This window comes from Ochlerotatus camptorhynchus, unplaced genomic scaffold, assembly GCF_037179485.1.
Source record: "Ochlerotatus camptorhynchus isolate MF236.1 unplaced genomic scaffold, CSIRO-AGI_Acam_v1.1 ptg000101l, whole genome shotgun sequence".
Taxonomy (NCBI): Eukaryota; Metazoa; Arthropoda; class Insecta; order Diptera; family Culicidae; genus Ochlerotatus; species Ochlerotatus camptorhynchus.
Window position 1 is genome coordinate 857,054 of NW_027040591.1, and position 22,343 is coordinate 879,396.

General features: G+C 39.3%; 1 protein-coding gene across 1 annotated transcript in view; it reads left to right on the forward strand.

Annotated features, from left to right (window-relative positions):
* The window catches only part of LOC135699007 (uncharacterized), a 182,179-nt gene that overhangs the window by 147,633 nt on the left and 12,203 nt on the right, over positions 1–22,343 (forward strand). The window contains exons 4-6 of the mRNA XM_065219183.1: positions 11,767–12,944; positions 13,017–13,315; positions 13,381–13,479. Coding sequence (XP_065075255.1) covers positions 11,767–12,944; positions 13,017–13,315; positions 13,381–13,479 — 1,576 coding nt within the window. The remainder of the gene's footprint in view (positions 1–11,766; positions 12,945–13,016; positions 13,316–13,380; positions 13,480–22,343) is intronic.

Here is a 22,343-nt window from a genome sequence, read left to right on the forward strand (position 1 = left end):
GCTGAGCACCAATGCTACCGACGCCAGGGAGGCAACGCCCACACCTGAACCCTACCTATCGACCCATCAAACTCATGAACCGGGAGCCAACGGCTTTACTTCCGTGATCAGAAATGTTATGCTTCGGAACATTCCGGCGACGCCGACTGGGATTGAACTCAGGCCTGCTGGGGTGAGAGGTAATCACACTTACCATTACACCACCGGCGCCGCTATTCGTGACTTCTTCGGAGATGAGATTTTAGCTGATTCATGTTTTAGCAGTTCTGTATTCTATCTGTTGAACGAAGCATTCTAGAGACTTGATTTTTCGACAATGTTGGCCTTGACATTACGCTAGATGAAGATACTGAAGACGTCAACAACTACCAGAGCAATGAATTGTCGAGCCTTAGATGATTTAAAAAATCAATCATGTTACCATTCTTCTGCGTTAATTTTCCTTCAGATGCCGCTGCTGTTCTCAATAGATTTCAAGGAATTACCCGACCAACCATTTTGTTAATTTTCTTTAATTTTCTATGCATCGATCTTCAAAGCCATCCATAAGAAAAATCGATAGCGATCGTCACCATTTCATGAATAATTGTAAAGATGCTAAACGTCTAATCGTGAATCGTTTATAAAGATCTTTCTCAAAATATTGCTACCAATCGTTACCAATGTTAAAATATCGATTGTGTTGCCAGATCAAAATATCGATTTCTGTTGTAAAATCAAAATATCGATACTCAACTGCTGATTTTATTCGTGATTTTTTATCTGCATAATTTCTAGTTTCGATCCCTTGCCATCTGGGGTGTACTGATTTCGTTGTTGGTTGCGAGGTTGGTTGCTGTGAAGGATTGGGCTTCGGGCTGAAATTGCAGAAATGTGACATTCAGTCCGTTTGTGGAGTGTGCTGTGAAGGAAAGATGAGCCGTATATCATTTCCAAAAGAATCCAGCAGCAAGTCTGAAGCTGTGGGCGATTTAGTGCATTCAGATCTTGGGGGTCCAATGGAGAAGGCCACACCCAGTGGGTACAGGTACTACATGACGATGATGGACGACTATAGTTGCTACACGGTAGTTTATTTGTTGAAAGCAAAGTCGGACACTGAACAGAAGATCAGGGAATACTGTGCGTTGGTGAAGAACCAGTTTGGGCGTGCTCCGAAAGTTATTCGAACCGATGCATCTAGTGCATCTTTAAGGAGCTACCTGGCTGAGAACGGTATTATTCTGCAGCAAACGGCACCCTATTCACCGCAGCAGAATGGGAAGGCGGAACGTAAGAACCGGTATGAAGTAGAGATGGTGAGGTGTTTGTTGGCGGAGTCGGGTCTCGACAAGAAATACTGGGGCGAAGCGATTTGTACTGCAAACTATCTGCAGAATCGTTGCCAACGCCAGCTGTTGAGAAGACGCCATACGAACTATGGCATGGAAAGAAGCCATCTTACGCACATTTGAGAACACTCGGATCGGAAGCCTACGTTCATGTGCCCAAGGAGAAGCGGCGGCAGCTGGTCAAGAAGGCAACGAAGATGGTCTTCGTTACCCGAGCAAAGCTGGAGATCAAATTGAAATCAAAATTTGCTGTTATGATGTAACTTATTTTGAATACTCCAGTTGATCTCATTTTGGTTGACTTAACGGTTAACACAGCAAAAATGAGAGCAAAATTTTACACTGTTGAAGCAAACGGAAAACTAATCCTGCTTTCAATGAAATCAATTTGATTACTGATTTTGCATTCATAATGTTTAACTGAATACGGGCCTGGAGTAAATGGTTAGCATTCATGCTTCTTACGCTGAAAGACTTGGGCTCAAATCTCACCCCGGGCAAGTCACAAATGACCTAAAATGGGTTAAACAAAACAAATAAACAATAATCATTAGTTCAACGACAGATGAACTTCAATTAAATTTTAAACAAGACGTTAACAGCAGAACTTCAAGTTAAGTTGCTTTCATTTACAAAGTCTTGACTGCATAATGAAAGCACAATATGATGTCAGACTTATGTCGCGACATTTGAAATCAAAATGAGTTTTCATCATGATAGGAACTGCACACTTTAATATCGATTTGCTTTCATTTTGTTAACCGACTTTGCTCGGGTAGATACGCGGAAGCCGAAAAGCATACCGATTCCTGGATACGGAAAATGACTGGATCGCTATCAGCAGGGATGTAAAATTTTTGGAGTTTGGTAGCTTGAGCGACTCAACGCGGGTCGAAGAATGTACAGGTTAACAACCAGTGATCCTGCAGCCGTCAGGAAAAAAATCGAAGTCGCTCAAGAAGAAATCGTCTGCAGAAGGTGCGGACGATCGAATGGTGTTAGTATCACTGGGATCGAGCGGCGATCAGATTCCACCAATGGATACACACACCGAAACGGATTCAAAATCAGATCCTGGCGATGATGAAGTAGCGGATTCAAACTTGGATACGAGCTTGGATACCACGTTGTTCGAGAATGCATCTGAAGGAGAATCGTCCTTTACAGGTTTTCCTTTGGACGAGATTCCCAAGTAACAATTTCCAGTTGAAGAAACGCTTTCGTTTTGATTTTGTTCAGCTGCATGTTGAATAATAATTGCACAATGTGTTAACCACAACTTTTATAAAAACCCTTGTTTACACTGGTTTGGAGAACCTATACAACTGCAACACAAAGGTGTTGTCTAACGTATTCAGTAAAACGTTTACCCAAAATCAATTTCTTGTTGAAGAAACGCTTCCATTGTGATTTTATTCAACTGCATGCTGAATAATAACTGTACAATTTGTTTATTACAACTTCTGTAAAACTCTTGTTTACACTGGTTTGGAGAACCTGTTCAACTACAGCATTATATGTATACGCGGTATAGGAGTAGAAGCAACTTTTATACAACGGTTATAGATACATATTAAACTCAAGCTTTATTATTTTGGTGAAAGCTCTTATACAACGTTTGTAGACACTTCTTGACAGCTGCTTTGAAATTTAGTAGAGAGTAAACCTGAGAGGCGTTTGTTGCACTCTTTTATGACTCCTAAATAATCATTGTACAGCAAGCGGTAAAAAGCGTTTATAGCACTTTTCAATGACTCCTTAACAACCGGATAGAAGCAACTTTTATACAACGTTTATAGATACATATTTAAAGTCAAGCTTTATTGTTTTGGTGAAAACTCTTATACAACGTTTGTAGACACCTCCTAACAGCTGCTTTGAAATTTAGTAGAGAGGAAACCGGAGAGGCGTTTGTTGCACTCTTTTATGACTCCTAAATAATCATTGTACAGCAAGCGGTGAAAAGCGTTTAAAGCACTTTTCAATGACTCCTTAATAACCGGATAGAAGCAACTTTTATACAACGTTTATAGATGCATATTTAAACTCAAGCTTTATTATTTTGGTGAAAGCTCTTATACAACGTTTGTAGACACTTCTTGGCAGCTGCTTCGAAATGTATTAGAGATTGAACCTGAGAGGCGTTTGTTACACTCTTTTATGACTCCTAAATATTAATTGAACAGCAAGCGGTGAAAAGCGTTTATAGCACTTTTTAATGACTCCTTAATAACCGTTGTGTAAGTATTCACAATATTCACAGATTAAAATTAGTTTAACAATTGTCGTAGTACGCCAAAATAATTGCTTGTACAGTTTTTATTAATTTAATTTATTTGTGCACATTGAAAAAATATGTAATTATGCCATAATTCACATTCTGTGATCATGGAGGAAGTAGTAACAAGCATCTGTTTAATCTTTGATTGATATTCTTTCAATTAATCTCTCTAATCATTAATTGAGAGAATTTATCTAGAAATGTTATCGTTGATTATATGATATATGTCTTAAATTAATGTTTGCATTTATTAATAACACCTATATATAATTTACCTCTACTCCACCAAAGGTTTCTCGAAGCAAGATTCGAACTCATGATCCCGGATTGCCAGCCGCTTCTGTTTCCATCTGCTCTATTCTTGAATACATATTTTGATCATATGAGAGAAGTATATCAAGCTCATCTTGAGTAACTTCTCTTGCAGTCGAATAATCATTGCCTTATGATTATATAAACATGCCTATCACTTGTGCTATTTTTAGCAACAAAATTGTGGTTGGTCGAACGTAAACAATCATTTAAGAGTGCTCCAAGCAGTTTTTGAAGCTTTTAACCAAATGGCAATACAACTACATTCTTGTACAACTCTGGAAGCTATTATTCAACGTTTGATCAACTCAGGTGTTGTATAAGAGCTCCCAATGGTTTGTTTTGATGCGTTTATTTCACGTTCTATATAGCTCTTGTCAATCAGTTTAACTAAGGTGCTATAAAAGTTATCGTAGGTCTTATAAAGCATATAGTTAAACCGAACGTAAACAATCATTTAAGAGTGCTCCAACAGCTTTTAAAACTTTTAATCAAATGGCAATACAACTACATTCTTGTTCAACTCTGGAAGCTATTATTCAACGTTTGATCAACTCAGGTGTTTTATAAGAGCTCTCAATTGTTTGTTGGGTTGCTAGGCGTTGCACCGAAAAGACTGATCGAAGAGATCTTTGCAGTCGGTGATCTTATATCCAAGGAACTGAAGGAACCAAGCACTTTTAAGGAAGCGGTCACCTGCAAGCAACGGACCGAGTGGAAAAGTGCTATGGAAGCTGAAATCGAATCACATGCTGTTAATAGAACGTGGGATCTTGTGAAGTTACCTGAAGGTCGTAAGCCTGTCGGATGCCGATGGGTGTTTAAGCTAAAGCGGAATGCAACTGGCGAGGTGATGAAGTACAAGGCGCGGTTGGTAGCTCAGCAGTTCAGTCAAAAGTTCGGACAGGACTACGATGAGGTGTTTGCCCCTGTGACAATGCAAACTACGCTGAGGACTTTGCTGGCCGTTGCGAGTAAGCGAAACCTGACCCTGAAGCATTTCGACGTACGGAGAACTTGAAGAGGAGCTGTACATGAAGCAGCCAACTGGGTTCGAAGTCCAAGGCAAAGAGACGTTGGTCTGTCGCTTGAAGAGGAGCATCTACGGGTTGAAGCAGTCGGCCCGCTGTTGGAACCACCGGCTACATTCCGTTCTTCTAGGACTAGGCTTCGAGCAAGGTACGGCTGATCCAGGTTTATGTGGACGATATTCTGGTTGGCAGTGAAAGCGATGCTTAAATAGAGAAAATCTATAATGCACTGAGACAGGAATTTGAGATGACTGATCTCGGTGATTTGAACTACTTTCTGGGTCTGGAGGTTACCATCTCTCTTGAAGGCTACATCAACCGTGTGGCTGAGCGATTTGGACTTCGGGACGCAAAAGTTGCGAAGACTCCAATGGAAGAAGGATTCACGAAGTCTGACAACAAGAGTCCGCTTCTGGAGGATGTGACGAAATACAGAAGCCTAGTTGGAGCTCTACTGTATATTGCAGTCTGTGCAAGGCCGGACATTGCAGTAAGTGCTTCAGTATTAGGAATAAGTGTTAGTGCACCGCGGGAAGAGGATTGGGTAGCAGCCAAGCGTGTGGTCCAATATTTGAAGGCGACGAAACATTGGTGTCTGCAGTACGGAGATCCAGAAGGAAAATTGATGAGGTATTCCGACGCAGCTTGGCCGGTGATTTCAAGACTCGGAAGTAAACGACAGGCATCGTTTTTCTGTATGCTGGTGCAGCAGTGTCTTGGGCAAGTCGTTTGCAGGGCTGCGTGACTTAGTCATCGATGGAGTCCGAGTACGTTGCTCTAAGTGAAGGAAGTCAGGAGGCAGTATGGCTTCGAAAACTGATGGAGGAATTCGGCGAACCTGTGATGGAACCGGTGAAAATAATAGAAGATAACCAGTGGGCAAATAACATGCTAGGCTTTATCAAGCGCTTTTGCTATAATTTTCAAGACCCATACACAATTAAAACACTATATATCGCCTATGTGAGGTCAATACTGGAATATTGCAGCATTGTATGGTCTCCTTTTTCAATCACGCACGAAGAAAGATTAGAATCCGTACAAAAACAATTTCTATTATACGCTCTTCGTAAATTAGGTTGGACATCATTTCCTCTTCCATCATATGAAGCACGCTGCATGCTTATAAACATACAAACATTAAAAGAGCGTCGTGAATATGCAATGGTTTCATTTGTAAACGATATCGTTTCGCAACGCATTGACTCCACAGAACTTTTATCAAAATTAAATTTCCATGCACCTACTCGGCAACTCCGAAATCGAAATTTATTTGCCATAAAACATCATCGTACAAATTATGCAAAATATGGGTCATTAAACCGCATGATGGCCTCTTACAATCAATACTGCGAAACGATTGACTTTACAATGTCTCGGCATAAACTAAAACAATATTTTTACTCCATAAGGCATTATAACGCATAAAAAATAGGAAAGCTGACACTGCTTAATTTTTATTAAAGAAAAAATTATACTTTTAACCTTTTGTCCAAAGTTCACCCCAGCAGGCCTGGGTTCAATCCCAGTCGGCACCGCCGGGATGTTCTGAGGCATAACATCTCTGATCACGCCTTCCTTCGGATGGGAAGTAAAGCCGTTGGTCCCCGGTTCATGAGTTGATGGGTCGATAGGTAGGGTCCAGGTGTGGGAGCTGCCTTCCTGGCACGTCGGTAGCATTGGTGCTCAGCACGGAAAACAAGATCGACGGAAAAAAACAAACCAAAGGAAAAAAAAAAACCTTTTGTCCAAAGTTGACGAAATAAATAAATTTAAGAAAACAAAACTGTATTCTAATATGTACTAGTCTACGTTGGTTGACGAAATAAATGAATAAATAAATAAATAAATAATTAAATAAATAAATAAATAAATAAATAAATAAATAAATAAATAAATAAATAAATAAATAAATAAATAAATAAATAAAGTTTGTCGGATCGAGACTAGGGAATGCTACGTCAAAGAACTTTGTGATGGAAAGATTCTTGAGTTGGTCTACTGTCCGATCGAAGAGATGGTGGCGAACGTACTCACCAAACCGTTGGGCAGGATCAAGCTATTGAAATTTTCTTCGATGCTTGGTTTTGATGCTGACAATCGTTGAGGAAGAGTATTGGGATGGGAGGCAACAATTGCCGAACCCCCAAACGGCCGAACCCAGCAGCGCAAAGCTTGTTTGCGTGCTGTCATAGCGAAAGCACAACTTAAAATGAGAGACGCTTTTCTATGCGATCGCACCGTCTACTGCGATCGCCCATTTTGCTGATTATCGTTTCTTCTCTCGAACTGTACACATGTGTTTAATAAATCAGTTTACTTTTATTATCAAACCAATAAATTCCGGTGTTATTATTTAACCTGCTAGCTCAACCCAATAAAGCCCCATACTATACAAAAGGTTCTCATAGCCTCTTTAAGAGTAATATTGTATCCAAGCAGTTTTATTACGCTTTGGTGAAAATCAGTTATAAATCCAATTTAATTTATATTGCAACAAAGCAACCGCCATAAATTAGCTTGTTGTTGTTCTGTTCTGCTGAAACTTTTTTTTCCAATATGGTAATCTTTAGCTGTAAAAATAGATTTGAGTGTTGGTGTCAAGATCACCATGCAATCAATTTTGTTTCATGGCGACATTAGTGAAAATCTTAAAGAAAATATACGCCTTTTTAGAAGTTCCAAAACATGTGCGCTTGAAATTTTATCGTGTATATAATATGAGCGTTAAATAAATGCGCCTCAAAAATAATTCAAGTTAACAAAAAAGATTGTTTTAGAAATCAAATTAATTTGATGGAATCATCTTGATTTTACAGAAAATAGATCTCAATAAATAAATTCATACCAATGCACACTGAAAATCAGTTCGGATCTCTAATTTAGCCATTATTTTATTGAAATTTCTTGGATTTTATTCCAAGGCTAATGGCATTTTCATAATGACAATCTTGAGGACAGCAGGCAAGAAAACACCAAGCGAAATTTCTTAAAATGTCTAATGCTTACTTTTTTTTGCTTTATTAGCAAGATTTTCCCTAATGCTTACATTGGATGGAAGCAGAACAGAAAAGCATAATGCATGATTTTATTTCGAGGACTATTTTCTTTTTACAAGAGCTTTTCATTTTTTTTTTGTTATTTGACGTATATTCCTATTCTACGAGTGCAACCGATGAATTTTACAAACATTTGGAAAAGTTTTGAATGGTACATTAAACTTTATGAAAAGTTATGCGTGATTTCAATTTGTTTGTATATCGACCAAGATTCGCAGGCGTCACCTCTTGAAAAAAAAAATGGAAAGAAAATTTTCAATGCTGATTGTTGAATTGTTGTGACCATCCACGACTGTAAATCTGATAAGAGACGCAAGTTGGCATAGGTATCATCCTGCGACTCCAGATAATTATATATTTCCTCTTCATGAGTCATTTTTGGTGTAGCTATGTGTCCATTCGAAGTGAAGATGGTTCAGAATGGTGAGGAGACACACTCTTTACAGCTTCCTTTGTGACATCCGCAGAAAATGCAGCGGCATTTTTTTTCTTGGTTGGAGTTATTCACGAAGGTTTGCGGCTGACTGTAGCAAATAAACGGGCTCATGCTAAAAATTTTGTTGATTTTCTTTGCGCTCCGCTTGGAAGTACCGGAAAGTTTTAATTCTTTCTATGTTGTAAAAACAAACCGCACTTCTGACAAGTTGCAACTGAATGCTTCTAATTGTTTTTAAATAACTGTAACATGGCCAACTAGTTTTATTGCGCTTACTTATATAGCAATAAAAGGATTTATTTTTGGGTTTTATAAGGGCAATTCATATTGCTTTTTTTATACTTCAAGGCAATCATAAAATCTTTCATAAGTGAAAATAGCATAAGCATCAGTTGGTTTTTTATAAGCTTCTTATAAAATTCTTCATCGTTTCAGATGCTGCTAAAATTAACATAGATCGTTATGTTAGCCATATCGAGAAGCCTTCTTTGGATAATTTCAAGTTAACTCCTAGATGTAGGGGTAAGAGGGGCATAGTGACCATCCCACACTTTGGCTCTGGATCTCTAGCTGCATGAAACAAATCAACTGGTAGTAGGTCCAATATCATTGATATTGATCCTACCACCGATCAATTTGTTCCAAACGGCTGGAAGTCCAAGCTGGTGCACGGGATGCTCACTATGCCCCACCTGTTTACTATGCCCCTCTTACCCCTAATGTTTATGTAGCAACCCTATAACCTCGCCTATAACAAGAACACATGATTAAATAAAAGAGCAGAATAAAATATACTTTGTAACTGTAATATATGCTTTATTCTCCCTTATGAATTACAGAGTGAATGACAACTATCAAGCGTATTAGATATTACGTATCAGCATAGAACTCGGGTTTTACAGTATAAGCGAATGAACTTTCGTGCAAATCTACTTCAGAATCGTTGATCGTCTGTTCTTGATCTAAATATTCTTCGTAATATTCACATGCCATCTTTTTTTTATATCTTTATTAAAGAGATTTTTAGCCTTCGGCTTGTTCGTCTCTGACACATGCCATCTGACTTGCTGGATTATCTTCGTGATTTTCAACGGAACCACTTCCCTTCTCTTGAGAGGAGATGTTGGCTCCTTGGACAGCCTCGTTTGTGTCATGCTCGATTTCACGTTCCAATGATAGTCCTGGCTCGTTAGCATTATGCTCGATTCCACGTTCTAATGATGGTCCAGGAAACTTAAAATAGGACGCGATTGTCACATTTGGTCGCGATTGCAGATGGTCTAATATATGTTGCGTAAAGTTTGAAATTATCCAATACCATGTACCGTTCTTGTTAGTACGGCTGCTCAAAACAACTGCTTTCGAGCAGTACCAACATGTTACGGTAGTCCGACGGTATCCGCTAACCTTAACTTCTGCATGCGAACTGGGCATTCGTAATTTCTTAGCCGTAATCTAACGCTGAATTTTCATATCGATTGTCTTTACGTGAGCATCAGCATTTTTCGGTTTCCCGATATGATTATCCCCACGGATGTCATTCATGATCCCGGATCCATTAACAATGGTAGAGTTGGTAGAAGGTGAGGTAGAAGACGCCTGTACAACGTGATCCTGGCGTGTTTCCTGCCTTGCTTCGCATCGCAAAATAGTTTCAGTGTGGTGTTTTTGATGAATCTTAAAAAGGTAAACATAAAGGAATAAACATTAATAGGTTAGAAGTAAAGAAATACATGCGTTGTTGAGCAACACGAGCTGGTTTTGCTGTACGCAAACACAAATTGATCCATTACTTACTTTCTCGAACTGTTTGGGTTTCTCAGGTAGCTTTAGAGCAAAGCCTTTAAGGAGTTGAATATGACTTGGAACCAGTTTGAACTGCTCCGAATTTCGGATATAGACCAAACTGGCATTTTCATCCGGTTAATATAAAACTCGGATATTTTCTCTGGCAAAACGCTCCAATTCCAGCTTCACATCCCCGAAAAACTTTTTAAAGCTGCATAGGGTAAACGCTCCTATAGTTGCGGTACGTTAGAAGCGTTAGGTTCCTATAGTTGTGTATGGAGACTCCATACACAACTATAGGAACCTAACGCTTCTAACGTACCGCAACTATAGGAGCGTTTGCATTATCGATCATATCCGACTGCAAATAAGACATGTTTTGCACTGCAGTGTCCTTTGTGAACAATTATGGGAAAACAGATTGTGTGTAGTTTCCGATATATGTCACCGCAAACAACAGCAGTGACATCTGATTGAACATGAATGCAGAAGCTTGACAAAATAATTAATTGGGCAAAGTTTCATGGAATTCAGAGAGGGAAAAATAAAATCGATTCGTCTGTTGGCGTCTGCTATTATTCAAATATATCCTGAGCATTGCTGAGCCTGATTTTATTATGTTTTAAATCAATCTGTCTTAGTATCATTTTTTTTTTTTCGTAATTGCCGGATAGTGATCCATTTTATCCATTTTACAGTCCAAGATTTGTGCATTTCACTTTATACAAGATGTTTAACAATTGTCTGTATCGAAGATTACAAAAATTCTTAAATTAAAGAATTTTTAAGTATTTGTTTGTCTGGTTTTGAATTTACCAAGCCCGAGATCTTGAAAACAATAAATAATAAAGCGTAATAGGTACATGGTAATTGTTATTTGGAAATGTTCTTTTCTATATCTCAGCATCTAATATTTTCCTGAATTAATAAAAAATTTCCTCAGGTTTCAATTTTTTCCATTTGAAAATCATTTATGACTGGAATCTTGATGTTTCATAGGTCCGCTTTCGTTAAATGTTTTCCAAATCTGATATTTCGAAAATCATTCATATGTCCCAGAATCTTAAAAATTTATAATCTTGAAATTGTAATTTTTTCCATGTTCAAGATCTGATTTTTTTTATCAAATCTAAGGTTTTCACTTCACTTTTTCACATTCAGAGTTTGACCCATTCCAACAAAGATCCAACATCTTCAATGAAATATTAGTTAAATATACAATGCTTGCCATTCATTGATGAGTACATATAACATCATCCTTGACATCTGCCCTAGTAAATCGAACGGAAAATAAAAGTATGAAAAATTCCCCCAAAAAGATAGAACCAATAAAAAATTAGCCATCCATATTGCGACTTTAACCTCAGTCTACTACTCCACCACATGAGTGCCCCCATTTTTTTTATCGATCCGATTTTATGTCCCCAAAGCATACTAAATCAAGTTGGTGAAGTACATTGGCATTAATTTCTTGCTTTCCAACTTTGTTACTTCTCTCCTTCACGCAACGACGGCGATGATGACGCAGAGACGGCACCAACTGGCCGGAGCCGACCATCGATTTGGAAGTGTGGATGCTCTCCGATTATCACATAATTCCGCCGGAAATCGAAGAAGCCGGCTCCATAACCAACCCGGGTCGATTCGGATTGTTCATTCCGAAGCCATTGATCCGGAAGGAGGATGTCTTCCCGAAGCTGTACCCGTACACGATGTTCCAGGAGGACCTGAACGACCGACAGTATTATGAGCTGATAAAGAAATTCGACGTGGCGGATGGGGTGCTGGATGTGCTGAAGGGTTGGGCGGAGAAGAGGTGCGAAAATAATTGCAACCAGGATGGGATGTACGTGCCGGAACAGTGCGCCGAAGGGAAGAAGTGTGCCCTTGTGGTGGCTCCTCATTACGAGGATACGAAATTTATCGTCAAACACATTACGGAGCTAAAGTTTCAGCTAAAGGTCATATGGTTGGGTGGAAAAATTAAGCTCGGCATCAGACATCTGATGGGCGTCTACGGGAACGATAGGAAGGGTTCGAAAAAGTTTCTCGTGTTACACTGGACACCGTCGGAGGTAATCGATAGTAAAACGATGGAATACGTCTCGGTGACAATGCCGAGATGTGAAGACATCGTCGTTAGTAACAACACCGGCTGCAAGTATGAGCTAACACCGCTGCTGAAGTACCACGCTCACGAGTTCGAGTCGTCCCAGCATGCTCTCCAGTCACTGCTGCGGGTTTATTTTGATACGACAGGCATACAGGCACTAATCGATTTGTATGACAAATACGAAACCGAGATCCTGCAGGCACGCGATGAAACAAATTTGGACTACGACGAACATGCGGTGTCGAGATATTACAACCAAATAGCATGCGAATGGCTGGAGGCGAATGAACCCGCCTGGCACAAGTGGAAACCTATGGGAGAGGAGAAGGAGGAAATTTATATTGGCGGAATTTTCCCCCTGTCGGGACTGGGACGAGCCTATCTGGGGATAATGCCCGCAGCAATCATGGCTCAAGATGCGATTAATAACAACGACACCATACTACCAAATCATAAACTCATCATTCTGAAGAGCGACGGTCAGTGCCGTGCTGACAAGGTTATGAAAAACTTCATCAATTACTACATTATGCAAGAGCGAATGATTGGTGTCCTGGGACCGGCGTGCAGTGACACAGTCGAACCGATTGCAGGTGAGTTAAGAGTGATGAGAGGAAAGGTCCATGATCTAATTGCTATATTTTTTTTACGATTATCCTCAACAGGTGTCTCCAAGCACTTTCGGATGGCCGTGATTTCCTACTCCGCCGAGGGAGCATTCCTATCGGATCGGGAAACGTATCCGTACTTTTTCCGTACAATCGGCGAGAACCGGGAGTACGAACATGTGTACGTACGGCTGTTGCATCAGCTCAACTGGAATCGCGTTGCTGCCCTGACCGAGGATGGACAAAAATCCACCGAGTACATTTCGCACATGGAGACGTTGCTGAAGGAGAACCACATCGAACTGATATCGAATAAAAAGTTCCCCCGCGACCGAGGGGAAACCGAAATGAAACGGGTAGGATCAAAAATGCATTTGTATGAAAATCGAATTTACCGCGAATTCCTTATTCTATTCCACAGTACCTGTTGGCTTTGAAAGCAAAGAACGCCCGGATCATCATTGCTGACGTCGACGACAAGGTGGCACAAGTGATCATGTGCGAAGCCTATAAGCTCGAGGTAGGTTTCATTTTCTTCTTCTTCTTCTTCTTCTTCTTCTTCTTCTTCTTCTTCTTCTTCATCTCGTCGATCGATACTCATCTAACGGTTTAGGAGCGATTTGGGAAAAAAATCCGCATCCGAAACGAGGTTCACTCCGGTCTTAGTCCCCGCAGACCGGTTGTGGTTAATGCATATTCATTTTTCTTACGCATACCATCGGCTTATAAATAGCAGCAGCGGCTATTCATATGTCGATCCGTAAGGAACGCCAACGGCAAAGAAGATGAATGGGACGAAAGCTGATTTTATATTACGACCTTACCACCGTCATAAAATGCCAATAAATGTCGGGCGGGTTCCTGAATTCTTCCATTTAAACGACATTCGGTACGAGTGACAAAAGGCAGGAACCACGCTCTGACCTCAGGCTGGGGTTAACCTATATAGGGTACGACACCATTTCGGTATACTTCACGTCACTTCGACATCATTTTTTACAACATTCATAATTTAACTCGTAAGCAACTCGTAGCTGATTGTCTCGTCATTGTTTTGATGCGTATGACGGAAATGGGTCCCATATGCCGAAATAGTGCTCCACCCTCTAGCTCTGAGGCCGCGAGGAACCTCTGATTGCTGGACACTGACTGGGTAGAAATACAGGCACTATTACTTAACAAGACGTGCAGTAAATCCTCTTGATCTTTACATATGATTGCTTCATGGTGCCGTTTTGGCTAGCATTCATGCATTCATGATACGCTCAATTGTCATATCGACTAAAGGCGGAAAGAAGTCATACGACTTGCTGTATGGAAATGTCCCTATCTCGTCCGGCTTAAATCACGCTAATTTTGGAGTTGAGTAGTCACAAAAGGCTTGCCGCCTGCAAAACCAAAAGTGGTAAAGATTAATGAAGGTTTAGAGGTCGCGTAAATGACGAGGCAAATGATTTAAAGTTTGTGTGAAGATTTTGGCGAATTGCTATAGGAAATTGAATTTATTCAATTTGACCTTAACATCGCCCTAACTTTGGTTCTAATATTGCCAATTCAGAGAAAAATTAGCATTAGCAAAATTAACAATAGCGTTAGATTATCAGCTTTAATAGCATGCTGTGGCTGTCAGTTGCGTCGAATTATTTTTCCTGAGACGGCAATAGTTCTAAACGTTGAAATAAATTAATATGTTGTTGCCATAACAATGATCAACAAACCTGTTGTTGTGATGAAATGGGTGTTGTTATCTAGCACATATTCAACTATCAATAGACCTTTTTAATGCACCACCAACGTAGAGGGCACCACCCGAGTTCGAGAGTAAACGTCAACCAAACCGTTTGTTTACATCAGAAGAAGGATTTTTCACAACGCAACTTAAAGCATTTTTCATTGAACATCTTGCCAGTTTCCATCAGTAATTCTTATATTTTACGATTTTCAAAAAATCTGAACTGATTTGCACCTAAACTATTCACACACAAGATCATAACCACTAAGGCACTATTGGAATTTTGCATTTTTCTCAACAAAAATACAACAAATGAACACTAGCAGAATCCTTGCAAAAATTATACAGAATTAAGTTTTTCAATTGTAGATCAAGCAACGACAAACCGACATGAATGACCATAGCAAAACAATAAAATTTCTGACCAAAGCACACTACTGACATCTGGCTCCGTGTTCGCGAAAAATATTTAACTAAGCCATGAGTCCGCATGCAAAAGTTATGAATTGGTTCGTGTCTGATCCATACTGGACAAATTATTTTTATCTAGAACAATAAATCCTATGGTTTTGACAGTTCGGACCACTGCACATATAAATCGGCCGTTTGCGATTTTCGGGCATAAGTCAGAATTAAGTGTCCTGTTGGTTTGTCGGTGGATCAAGTTTTCGAGCATCTCAGATGAATCAATTAACCACTTCATTCGAGCAGTTAAAATGACGTCTACTACCACTCGAACTTTGAAATAAAACATTGTTTTGAGATTTTTTCTTCTAGAACCTCGAGAAAAGTAACCAAAATTTGTGCGTTTCATAAAAAAAATAGAAATTAGATGGTCCAGTTTTGTGAAATCACTGGTAGAAAGTCACGCCAAAACTGCTTGACAAAGTAGTCAATTTATCAGGAAAAGTAAAAAAGTGTTCCGCTTCCAATGTCTCAAGGCAAAAATTTCAGCTCACAACACTCTTTTTGACATTCTCATATTCACCACCAGAGGTTGAATCGATTGCTTAGTTTCTATTAAAAAGGCGTATTTACCCGAGGTAGAGTCGGTGTATAATGAGTCACGCCAAGAGAAAAACAGTTGAACTCGCATCACGGTTTCCGAAGGATTCTCTTTCTTTTCACTTGGCAACAGAGGACTTCTACATCAACTTTAAATGACTTCTAGCGAGAACCAAAAATAACGGCTGTAGTGAATCATAATATCAGTGATTTTGTCAAATTATCTTATCAAAAAATAGTAGAAATTCTCATTACTGATCAAAACCAAACGCATCCCATGACCATTTAATGCTCGCTGCGTGTTTATGATGATTTCTTCAATTTTATTTTATATTTCATTGCAATACCTTTCGTAGACCTTTCATAGCATCGTAATGTTTATTTACTTTGCACGATAGGTAGCCGATTTGACAGTTCAATAGGTAGACTTGGCTTCACTCTTGGCGTGACTCATTATACACCGACTCTAACCCGAGGGGGGCGACTCTATCTACAATGCAGGAAAAAATGTGTTTTGCTGTGGTTAGCTACGCAGACGCTGCGTAGATAGAAAGAAGATTGATGACGATTCTGAAGATTTCCTGCAAAAAGATGATGCGCGATGCAAGAAGATGCGAGAAATTAATAAAGATTTTTCGAAGAATGATTCGATTGTGTGAGATTTGTTGAGCATCTAGAATTGAGATTTGGATGTGTCGCCCCCATCGTATTTACCCTAGTTTGTTATTTTGATGCCAACATCAGTATTAGAGTGATGCAAATTTTGAAATTTTCGCTCCACAATACTTAAACGATTTCAAATCGGATCCTGACTAACCTCTCAAAATTTGAACCCATTTGGTGAGAAACTGAGATGGCACAAACCATTTGAAGTTTGTATGGGAATTACTATGGTAAAACCAAGATTTTTGTTCATGTCTATCTAATAATTCACCATATTAGTCTGCTTCAAAAATTTTCAATTGTACATGAAGGAAATTTTCCCAGCTACAACTTTGCTGAAGACCACATTTTGAATAAATGCAAGGATCGAAAGTTATCAATGGTTCAATGCGCTGATGTCTTATGATCATGCCCAATCAACTGCTCAGCAGGCAACATTGGTGTTTCTGGGGCGTTGAGTAGGACACAAAAATCATGGCTACTATGTCACACTGTAAAATACAGTGTTGCCTACAGAGCAGCTGCTTGATCATGTCATAAGTTTACCAATCACTTAAATAATTAATAACTTTTTCCTGTCTCGTTTTACATAGAAACGATCTTCAGCAAAGTTGTAGCTGAGAAAATTTTCTATAAGAATGGCTATCGAACTGTTTCGCAGCTATATATGGAAAAAGACTAGAAGGCGATGAACAAAAAGTTGAGATTTCCCATAGTAATTTACATGTAAACTTCAAATGGCTTGTGCGAAGTCTGTTTCTAACCAAATGAGTTGTAACTTTGGGAGGCTAATCAGGACCCGATTTGAAACCATTTAAGCACTGTGGAGCGAAAAAGTCAAATTTTGCATCAGTCTACTGCACATTTAAATCGGCCGTTTGCGATTTTCGGGCATAAGTCAGAATTAAGTGTCCTGTCGGTTTGTCGGTGGATCAAGTTTTCGAGCATCTCAGATGAATCAATTAACCACTTCATTCGAGCAGTTAAAATGACGTCTACTACCACTCAAACTTTGAAATAAAACATTATTTTGAGATTTTTTCTTCTAGAACCTCACGAAAAGTAACCGACATTTGTGCGTTTCATAAAAAAAAAATTAGATGGTACAGTTTTGTGAAATCGGTTTTGTGGTCAATTTATCAGGAAAAGTGAAAATGTGTTCCGCTTCCAATGTCTCAAGGCAAAAATTTCAGCTCACAACACTCTTTTTGACGTTCTCATATTCACCACCAGAGGTTGAATCGATCGCTTAGTTTCTATTAAAAAGGCGTATTTACCCGAGGGGGGCGACTCTATCTACAATGCAGGAAAAAATGTGTTTTGCTGTGATTAGCTACGCAAACACTGCGTAGATAGAGAGAAGATTGATGACGATTCTGAAGATTTCCTGCAAAAACATGATGCGCGATGCAAGAAGATGCGAGAAATTAATGAAGATTTTTCGAAGATTGATTCGATAGTGTGAGATTTGTTGCGCATCTAGAATTGAGATTTGGATGTGTCGCCCCCAAAATAACCCTAGTTTGTTATTTTGACGCCAACATCAGTATTTTTTTTTTGAATTTCCTTACTGACCGTAACAGTAATAGCAACAATCAATACGAAACTAACGATTTAAAATAGGCTCACTACTTGACTAGCCTATTGGTCCCAAGCAAATCGATTAACGTACCCCATTCTAGTCGAAATTCTAGTACTACGCAATGTTTGTTTTGATTCGCTATGAAAGTTTGACAGATAAAATGTGGGTTTATCGGATTTTCCTATGTTTCGAGGGGTGATTCGACTAGCTTGGGACCGAAGATAGAACCAAAGATAAATACTAAGATGAAACTGTCAGAAGAAAAACTTTCTATTTGAGTGTCCTCTTTCACGGTCCCTTTCATCCAGTGAATACCCCCCGTATTCAATGTAATTTTGTCGTTTTGCTGCCCCCTCTTTAGAGATGAAATTTTGTGCTCATTTTGATCAAAACAAACATACCAAAATCAGAGGTGTCCCATTTTTTAATTACTCAATTAACAACTTATCGATTAATTTTTGTTTGCTGTGCTGCCATTTTTCCACCAATGAGAGTGCAGCACATGTTTTAAACGATCGGTGATGATCCTGTGGAGATATTGATGCTTAGATCGGCATGATCTAACCGACTATAAGTAGTTAACTTTTCGGTTCGTTAATCGATTAAACGATTATTCGAATGAAAATCGGACATCACTAGATAAATGTGAAACGTCATTTCAAATATAAGGCCGTTCATAAATAATGATACAATTTGAAAGGGACCGGGACTAATCACAAATTACGTCTCCATGGTAACTGAAATAAACACGAGTGTTCACCGGTTGATAGAACCAGAGCTGAGCCAAAAAGTTAAGCACGTTTCTTCGGGACCTTCTGGTCTTAGAGTTACCTCTATGGTAGTACCACAAACGAAGTGACAGACGACTAACTGGCGAAGAAATCCATTAAAATAATGTGATGTAATAGAATTTTCTTGGAAGCTTGTGCCATCATCCACCAGATGGGTTAGTTTTTTTGTTTTGATTTGAACAAAGTTGATTTTGTGTACAATGATTCTTTGAGTGTATCATTTTGTCATTTTTTTTATGCATTTCAGTTTTGAGTAGAGTGAAAGAGATAGAACCAAAACATTCTAATACATTTGGTGAAAATGCTAGTACAACTCAGTAGTAGTGTTGCCATGTGGTACAATCTAGTAGTAGTGGTGTTGCCATGTGGTACACTGAAAAATTGAAATAGCAGGTTAGTCACCAAAGTTTTCGAGCCGCTCCGTCTGTCACTTCGTTTGTGGTAGTACTTCGATTTTTCAAAATAATACATAAATGCGATCTACTCAATCTACTCCGTTGCTTCAAAGCTCTTCGCTGAGTGATACTGGTAAAACCACAGACAAACAAACGTAACTCTTCGAATAAGTTTATCTTGAAATCATTGTTCCTAAAAAAAATAAGACCTCAGGAACGACATCTCTCGAGTTTCTCCGAGGGGGGCGATTCTATCTACGATGCAGGAAATATTGTGTTTTGCTGTGGCTAGCTGCGCTGTGCGATGCAAGTAGATGCGAGAAATGAAAGAAGATTTTTCGAAGATTTATTCGCTAGTGTGAGATTTTTTGAGCATCTACAATTGAGATTTAGATGTTTCGCCCCCCTCGAGTTTCTCGCGGAAAACAAGCTTGCTCGCTATGTCGCAAACAATGTTGCATGCAAGGTAAACAGAATATAGAGAGAGTTTGGGGGCGACCCCGGCGTAGTGGTTAGCATCCATACCTCTCACGCCGAAGTCACGAGTTCTAATCTCACCCCCGGCAAGTCACGAATGACCCAAGAGCGTTAAAGTGACTATAATTAAAAAAAAAAGAATATAGAGAAATGTCAAAGTGATCCGATGCCAGTGCTGCGGTGAGCAGTTCGTGGAATTGATAATATGCAAATCAATCGTTAAATGCGTGAACGATGGTTCAGAATGAAGTGTTACCTGTTTGTATGTGATAAGACATTGAATTCATAACAGAATTCAATTTAAAAACAACTGTTTCACCAGCACTGCTCTCGGAAAGCCGTTGGCCATGTTGTTGTGTTCTAAAACTAATTCCGTAAGTTATATTTAACACGAAATAGGGGAAATGGATGTAATGTCGGCCTAAATGCCCATAATTTGGGCCCATACATAAATTCAGCAATCGTCTAAATTTTTAAATGCGCCAAAAATTATCCCAATGGTGCGTTTATTTAGATAAAATTGATAAATAGCAGATTTTTAGCGATGGGCCCAATCTTAGATACATAGGCCAACATTAGAGCCATTTCCCCTATAAAAAACAAACTTATGTTTTTATTATTTCAAATGCTGTGAGATTGAAAGCATTGCCTTGTGATTTTATGATTGGTGTCTCAAAAAAAAACTTATATGCCGGTATTGGAGCACAGAGTTGATTGAAAAACACATGGCGTGTCTATTTTTCGATTCGCATTGAAAGCCATATAATTAAAACTAAAAGCAAAGCACACACAAAATATCAAAACAGCTCGCAACTCGATCCCCGCCGGCACCTACGGGCATCAAATGGTGTCGCGTGAAATGGGAAACCAAGTTGAATACAATCCTAGCCGTGTTGTAGAACCGGCTGCAACACTCCAAAATTGTTGCAATCAGATCCCGATCGAATCGATCATTTCACGTGAGAAAGAGGAAAACCAGTTGGTTTCCGCTTTTGGGACACTTTTTCTGCACTCTCAACAACCCGCTGGCGTCGGCCACTGTCAAGCTAGATGGCTGGTAGGTCGGATTATGCGCGTGCATCGGCAGAAATTATATATGCACCTTGGAATACGTGACAAATTCGCCTTACTGCGTTTTTTTGTATTGTCCAGCAGTGGATAAACAAAGGAAATGTATTCGGAAAAATGCAACCATAAACAAACGACGTGTCTAATTGTGCAAACCAAAGGGCTGTGAGTGTTTTGCAATGCAGTATCGCTGATTGAGCAGTGTATACAACGAGCGGGAGCAAAGGTAGCTTCAGACATTCCTTTGAATTGAGGATATGACAGCAAAGTTGCTGCCGGTTGGAGTTTACCGAGGTGATGACAGATTGGTGGGATCGTGTATAAAATTTTCTGCTTGTTGAACAATGTTGGAGTTTGTAATTGTTCACAATTCTATAGAATCGCGCTGCTTGGCATAAACATGGAATGTTGGGAAATATGAAAAGTTGTTCAAGTCAAATTGTTTTGAGTACACTGGGTGTTACTTATATTCCCAAAGTTGTTGCTCATTTTAAGAAGGAACCTACGCTCATATGTTATGCAAGATATGGCAATAAATGTACGATAAATACTGCCCCACCCATCTCCGCTGCTGCTGTAGCCATGCGGTTGTAAATTTTACTCTTCAAAACGACAAAGACCCTAGCCCAGTTTCCACAAAGTGTCCATTGCAGCGAACCAGTTAAATGGGCTGAGCTCGACCTTGCGGTTACATCACATGCATCCTTTCCAATCGTAAAAAATATAAATTTTCTGGTTGGAAAATCATATGACTCCTTTCCGTTTTGCGTCAAGTGTAGCTATTAGGTCATAACTCCTCTCAACAGCGAGTTTCTGCAGTGAAGCAGATTTTCATCCAGGTTGAATATAACCCAGGAAAGTAAAACAGCAATATTAATATGACCTGAATTGGGATCGCATATGACGTCGCCGACTGTGATCAGTTTAGACGTTGCCACCGTGTGAGACCGCATGGACTCATGTCTGTCAAGTTTGTTTTCTACCTGGTGACGCGTCCCACCACTCCACAGATTGGAAAGGATTACGTAGACATACCATTTTTTTTGTTCTTCCTTTTTTTATCATCGCAGGCAGTTGCGCGCTATAAAATTGATCGCATGGAGAAAAGGTTTACGTTCAAAACAATATTTCCAAGATTGGTTTAATGGTGAGAAAATCTTATATTTAATTGGCAAGTGGGCTTTTAACGTTCAAGCATGGGATAAAAAGGCGAACAACATCATTTAAATATCGTAAATTCCTTTGGTATTACTCCAATAGAAATTCTTAAGAGGCAACTTTATTTTTTTAGCTCTTTATTTGTTCCAAATTCAAAATAAATTACATTTCATTTTAACCTAGGTGCTCCAGCTACTACAGTAACTTACCAGCCTTAATTGTTATGATGTACATCTAAGTGTTTTAACATTGTTCCTGCCTTGGCAATTCAGTGTTTTATTACTTACTTACTTAGAGCAACCGTACCAATGAGTAAATAAGGCACATTTACCAACCTCTACTATAACGCTACTTGCGTACCGGGGGTTGCTATTCAGGTGGGGGAAATAGCAATCCGTACCTTGGGAAGTAGTGAGTTCATAAATTTAGCAACCCGATAGCAACGCATCAGACGGTTGCTATTTTGAATAAACGTCAAAAGTTTGTTTTGCCGGTGTGGAAAATGGTAACTTA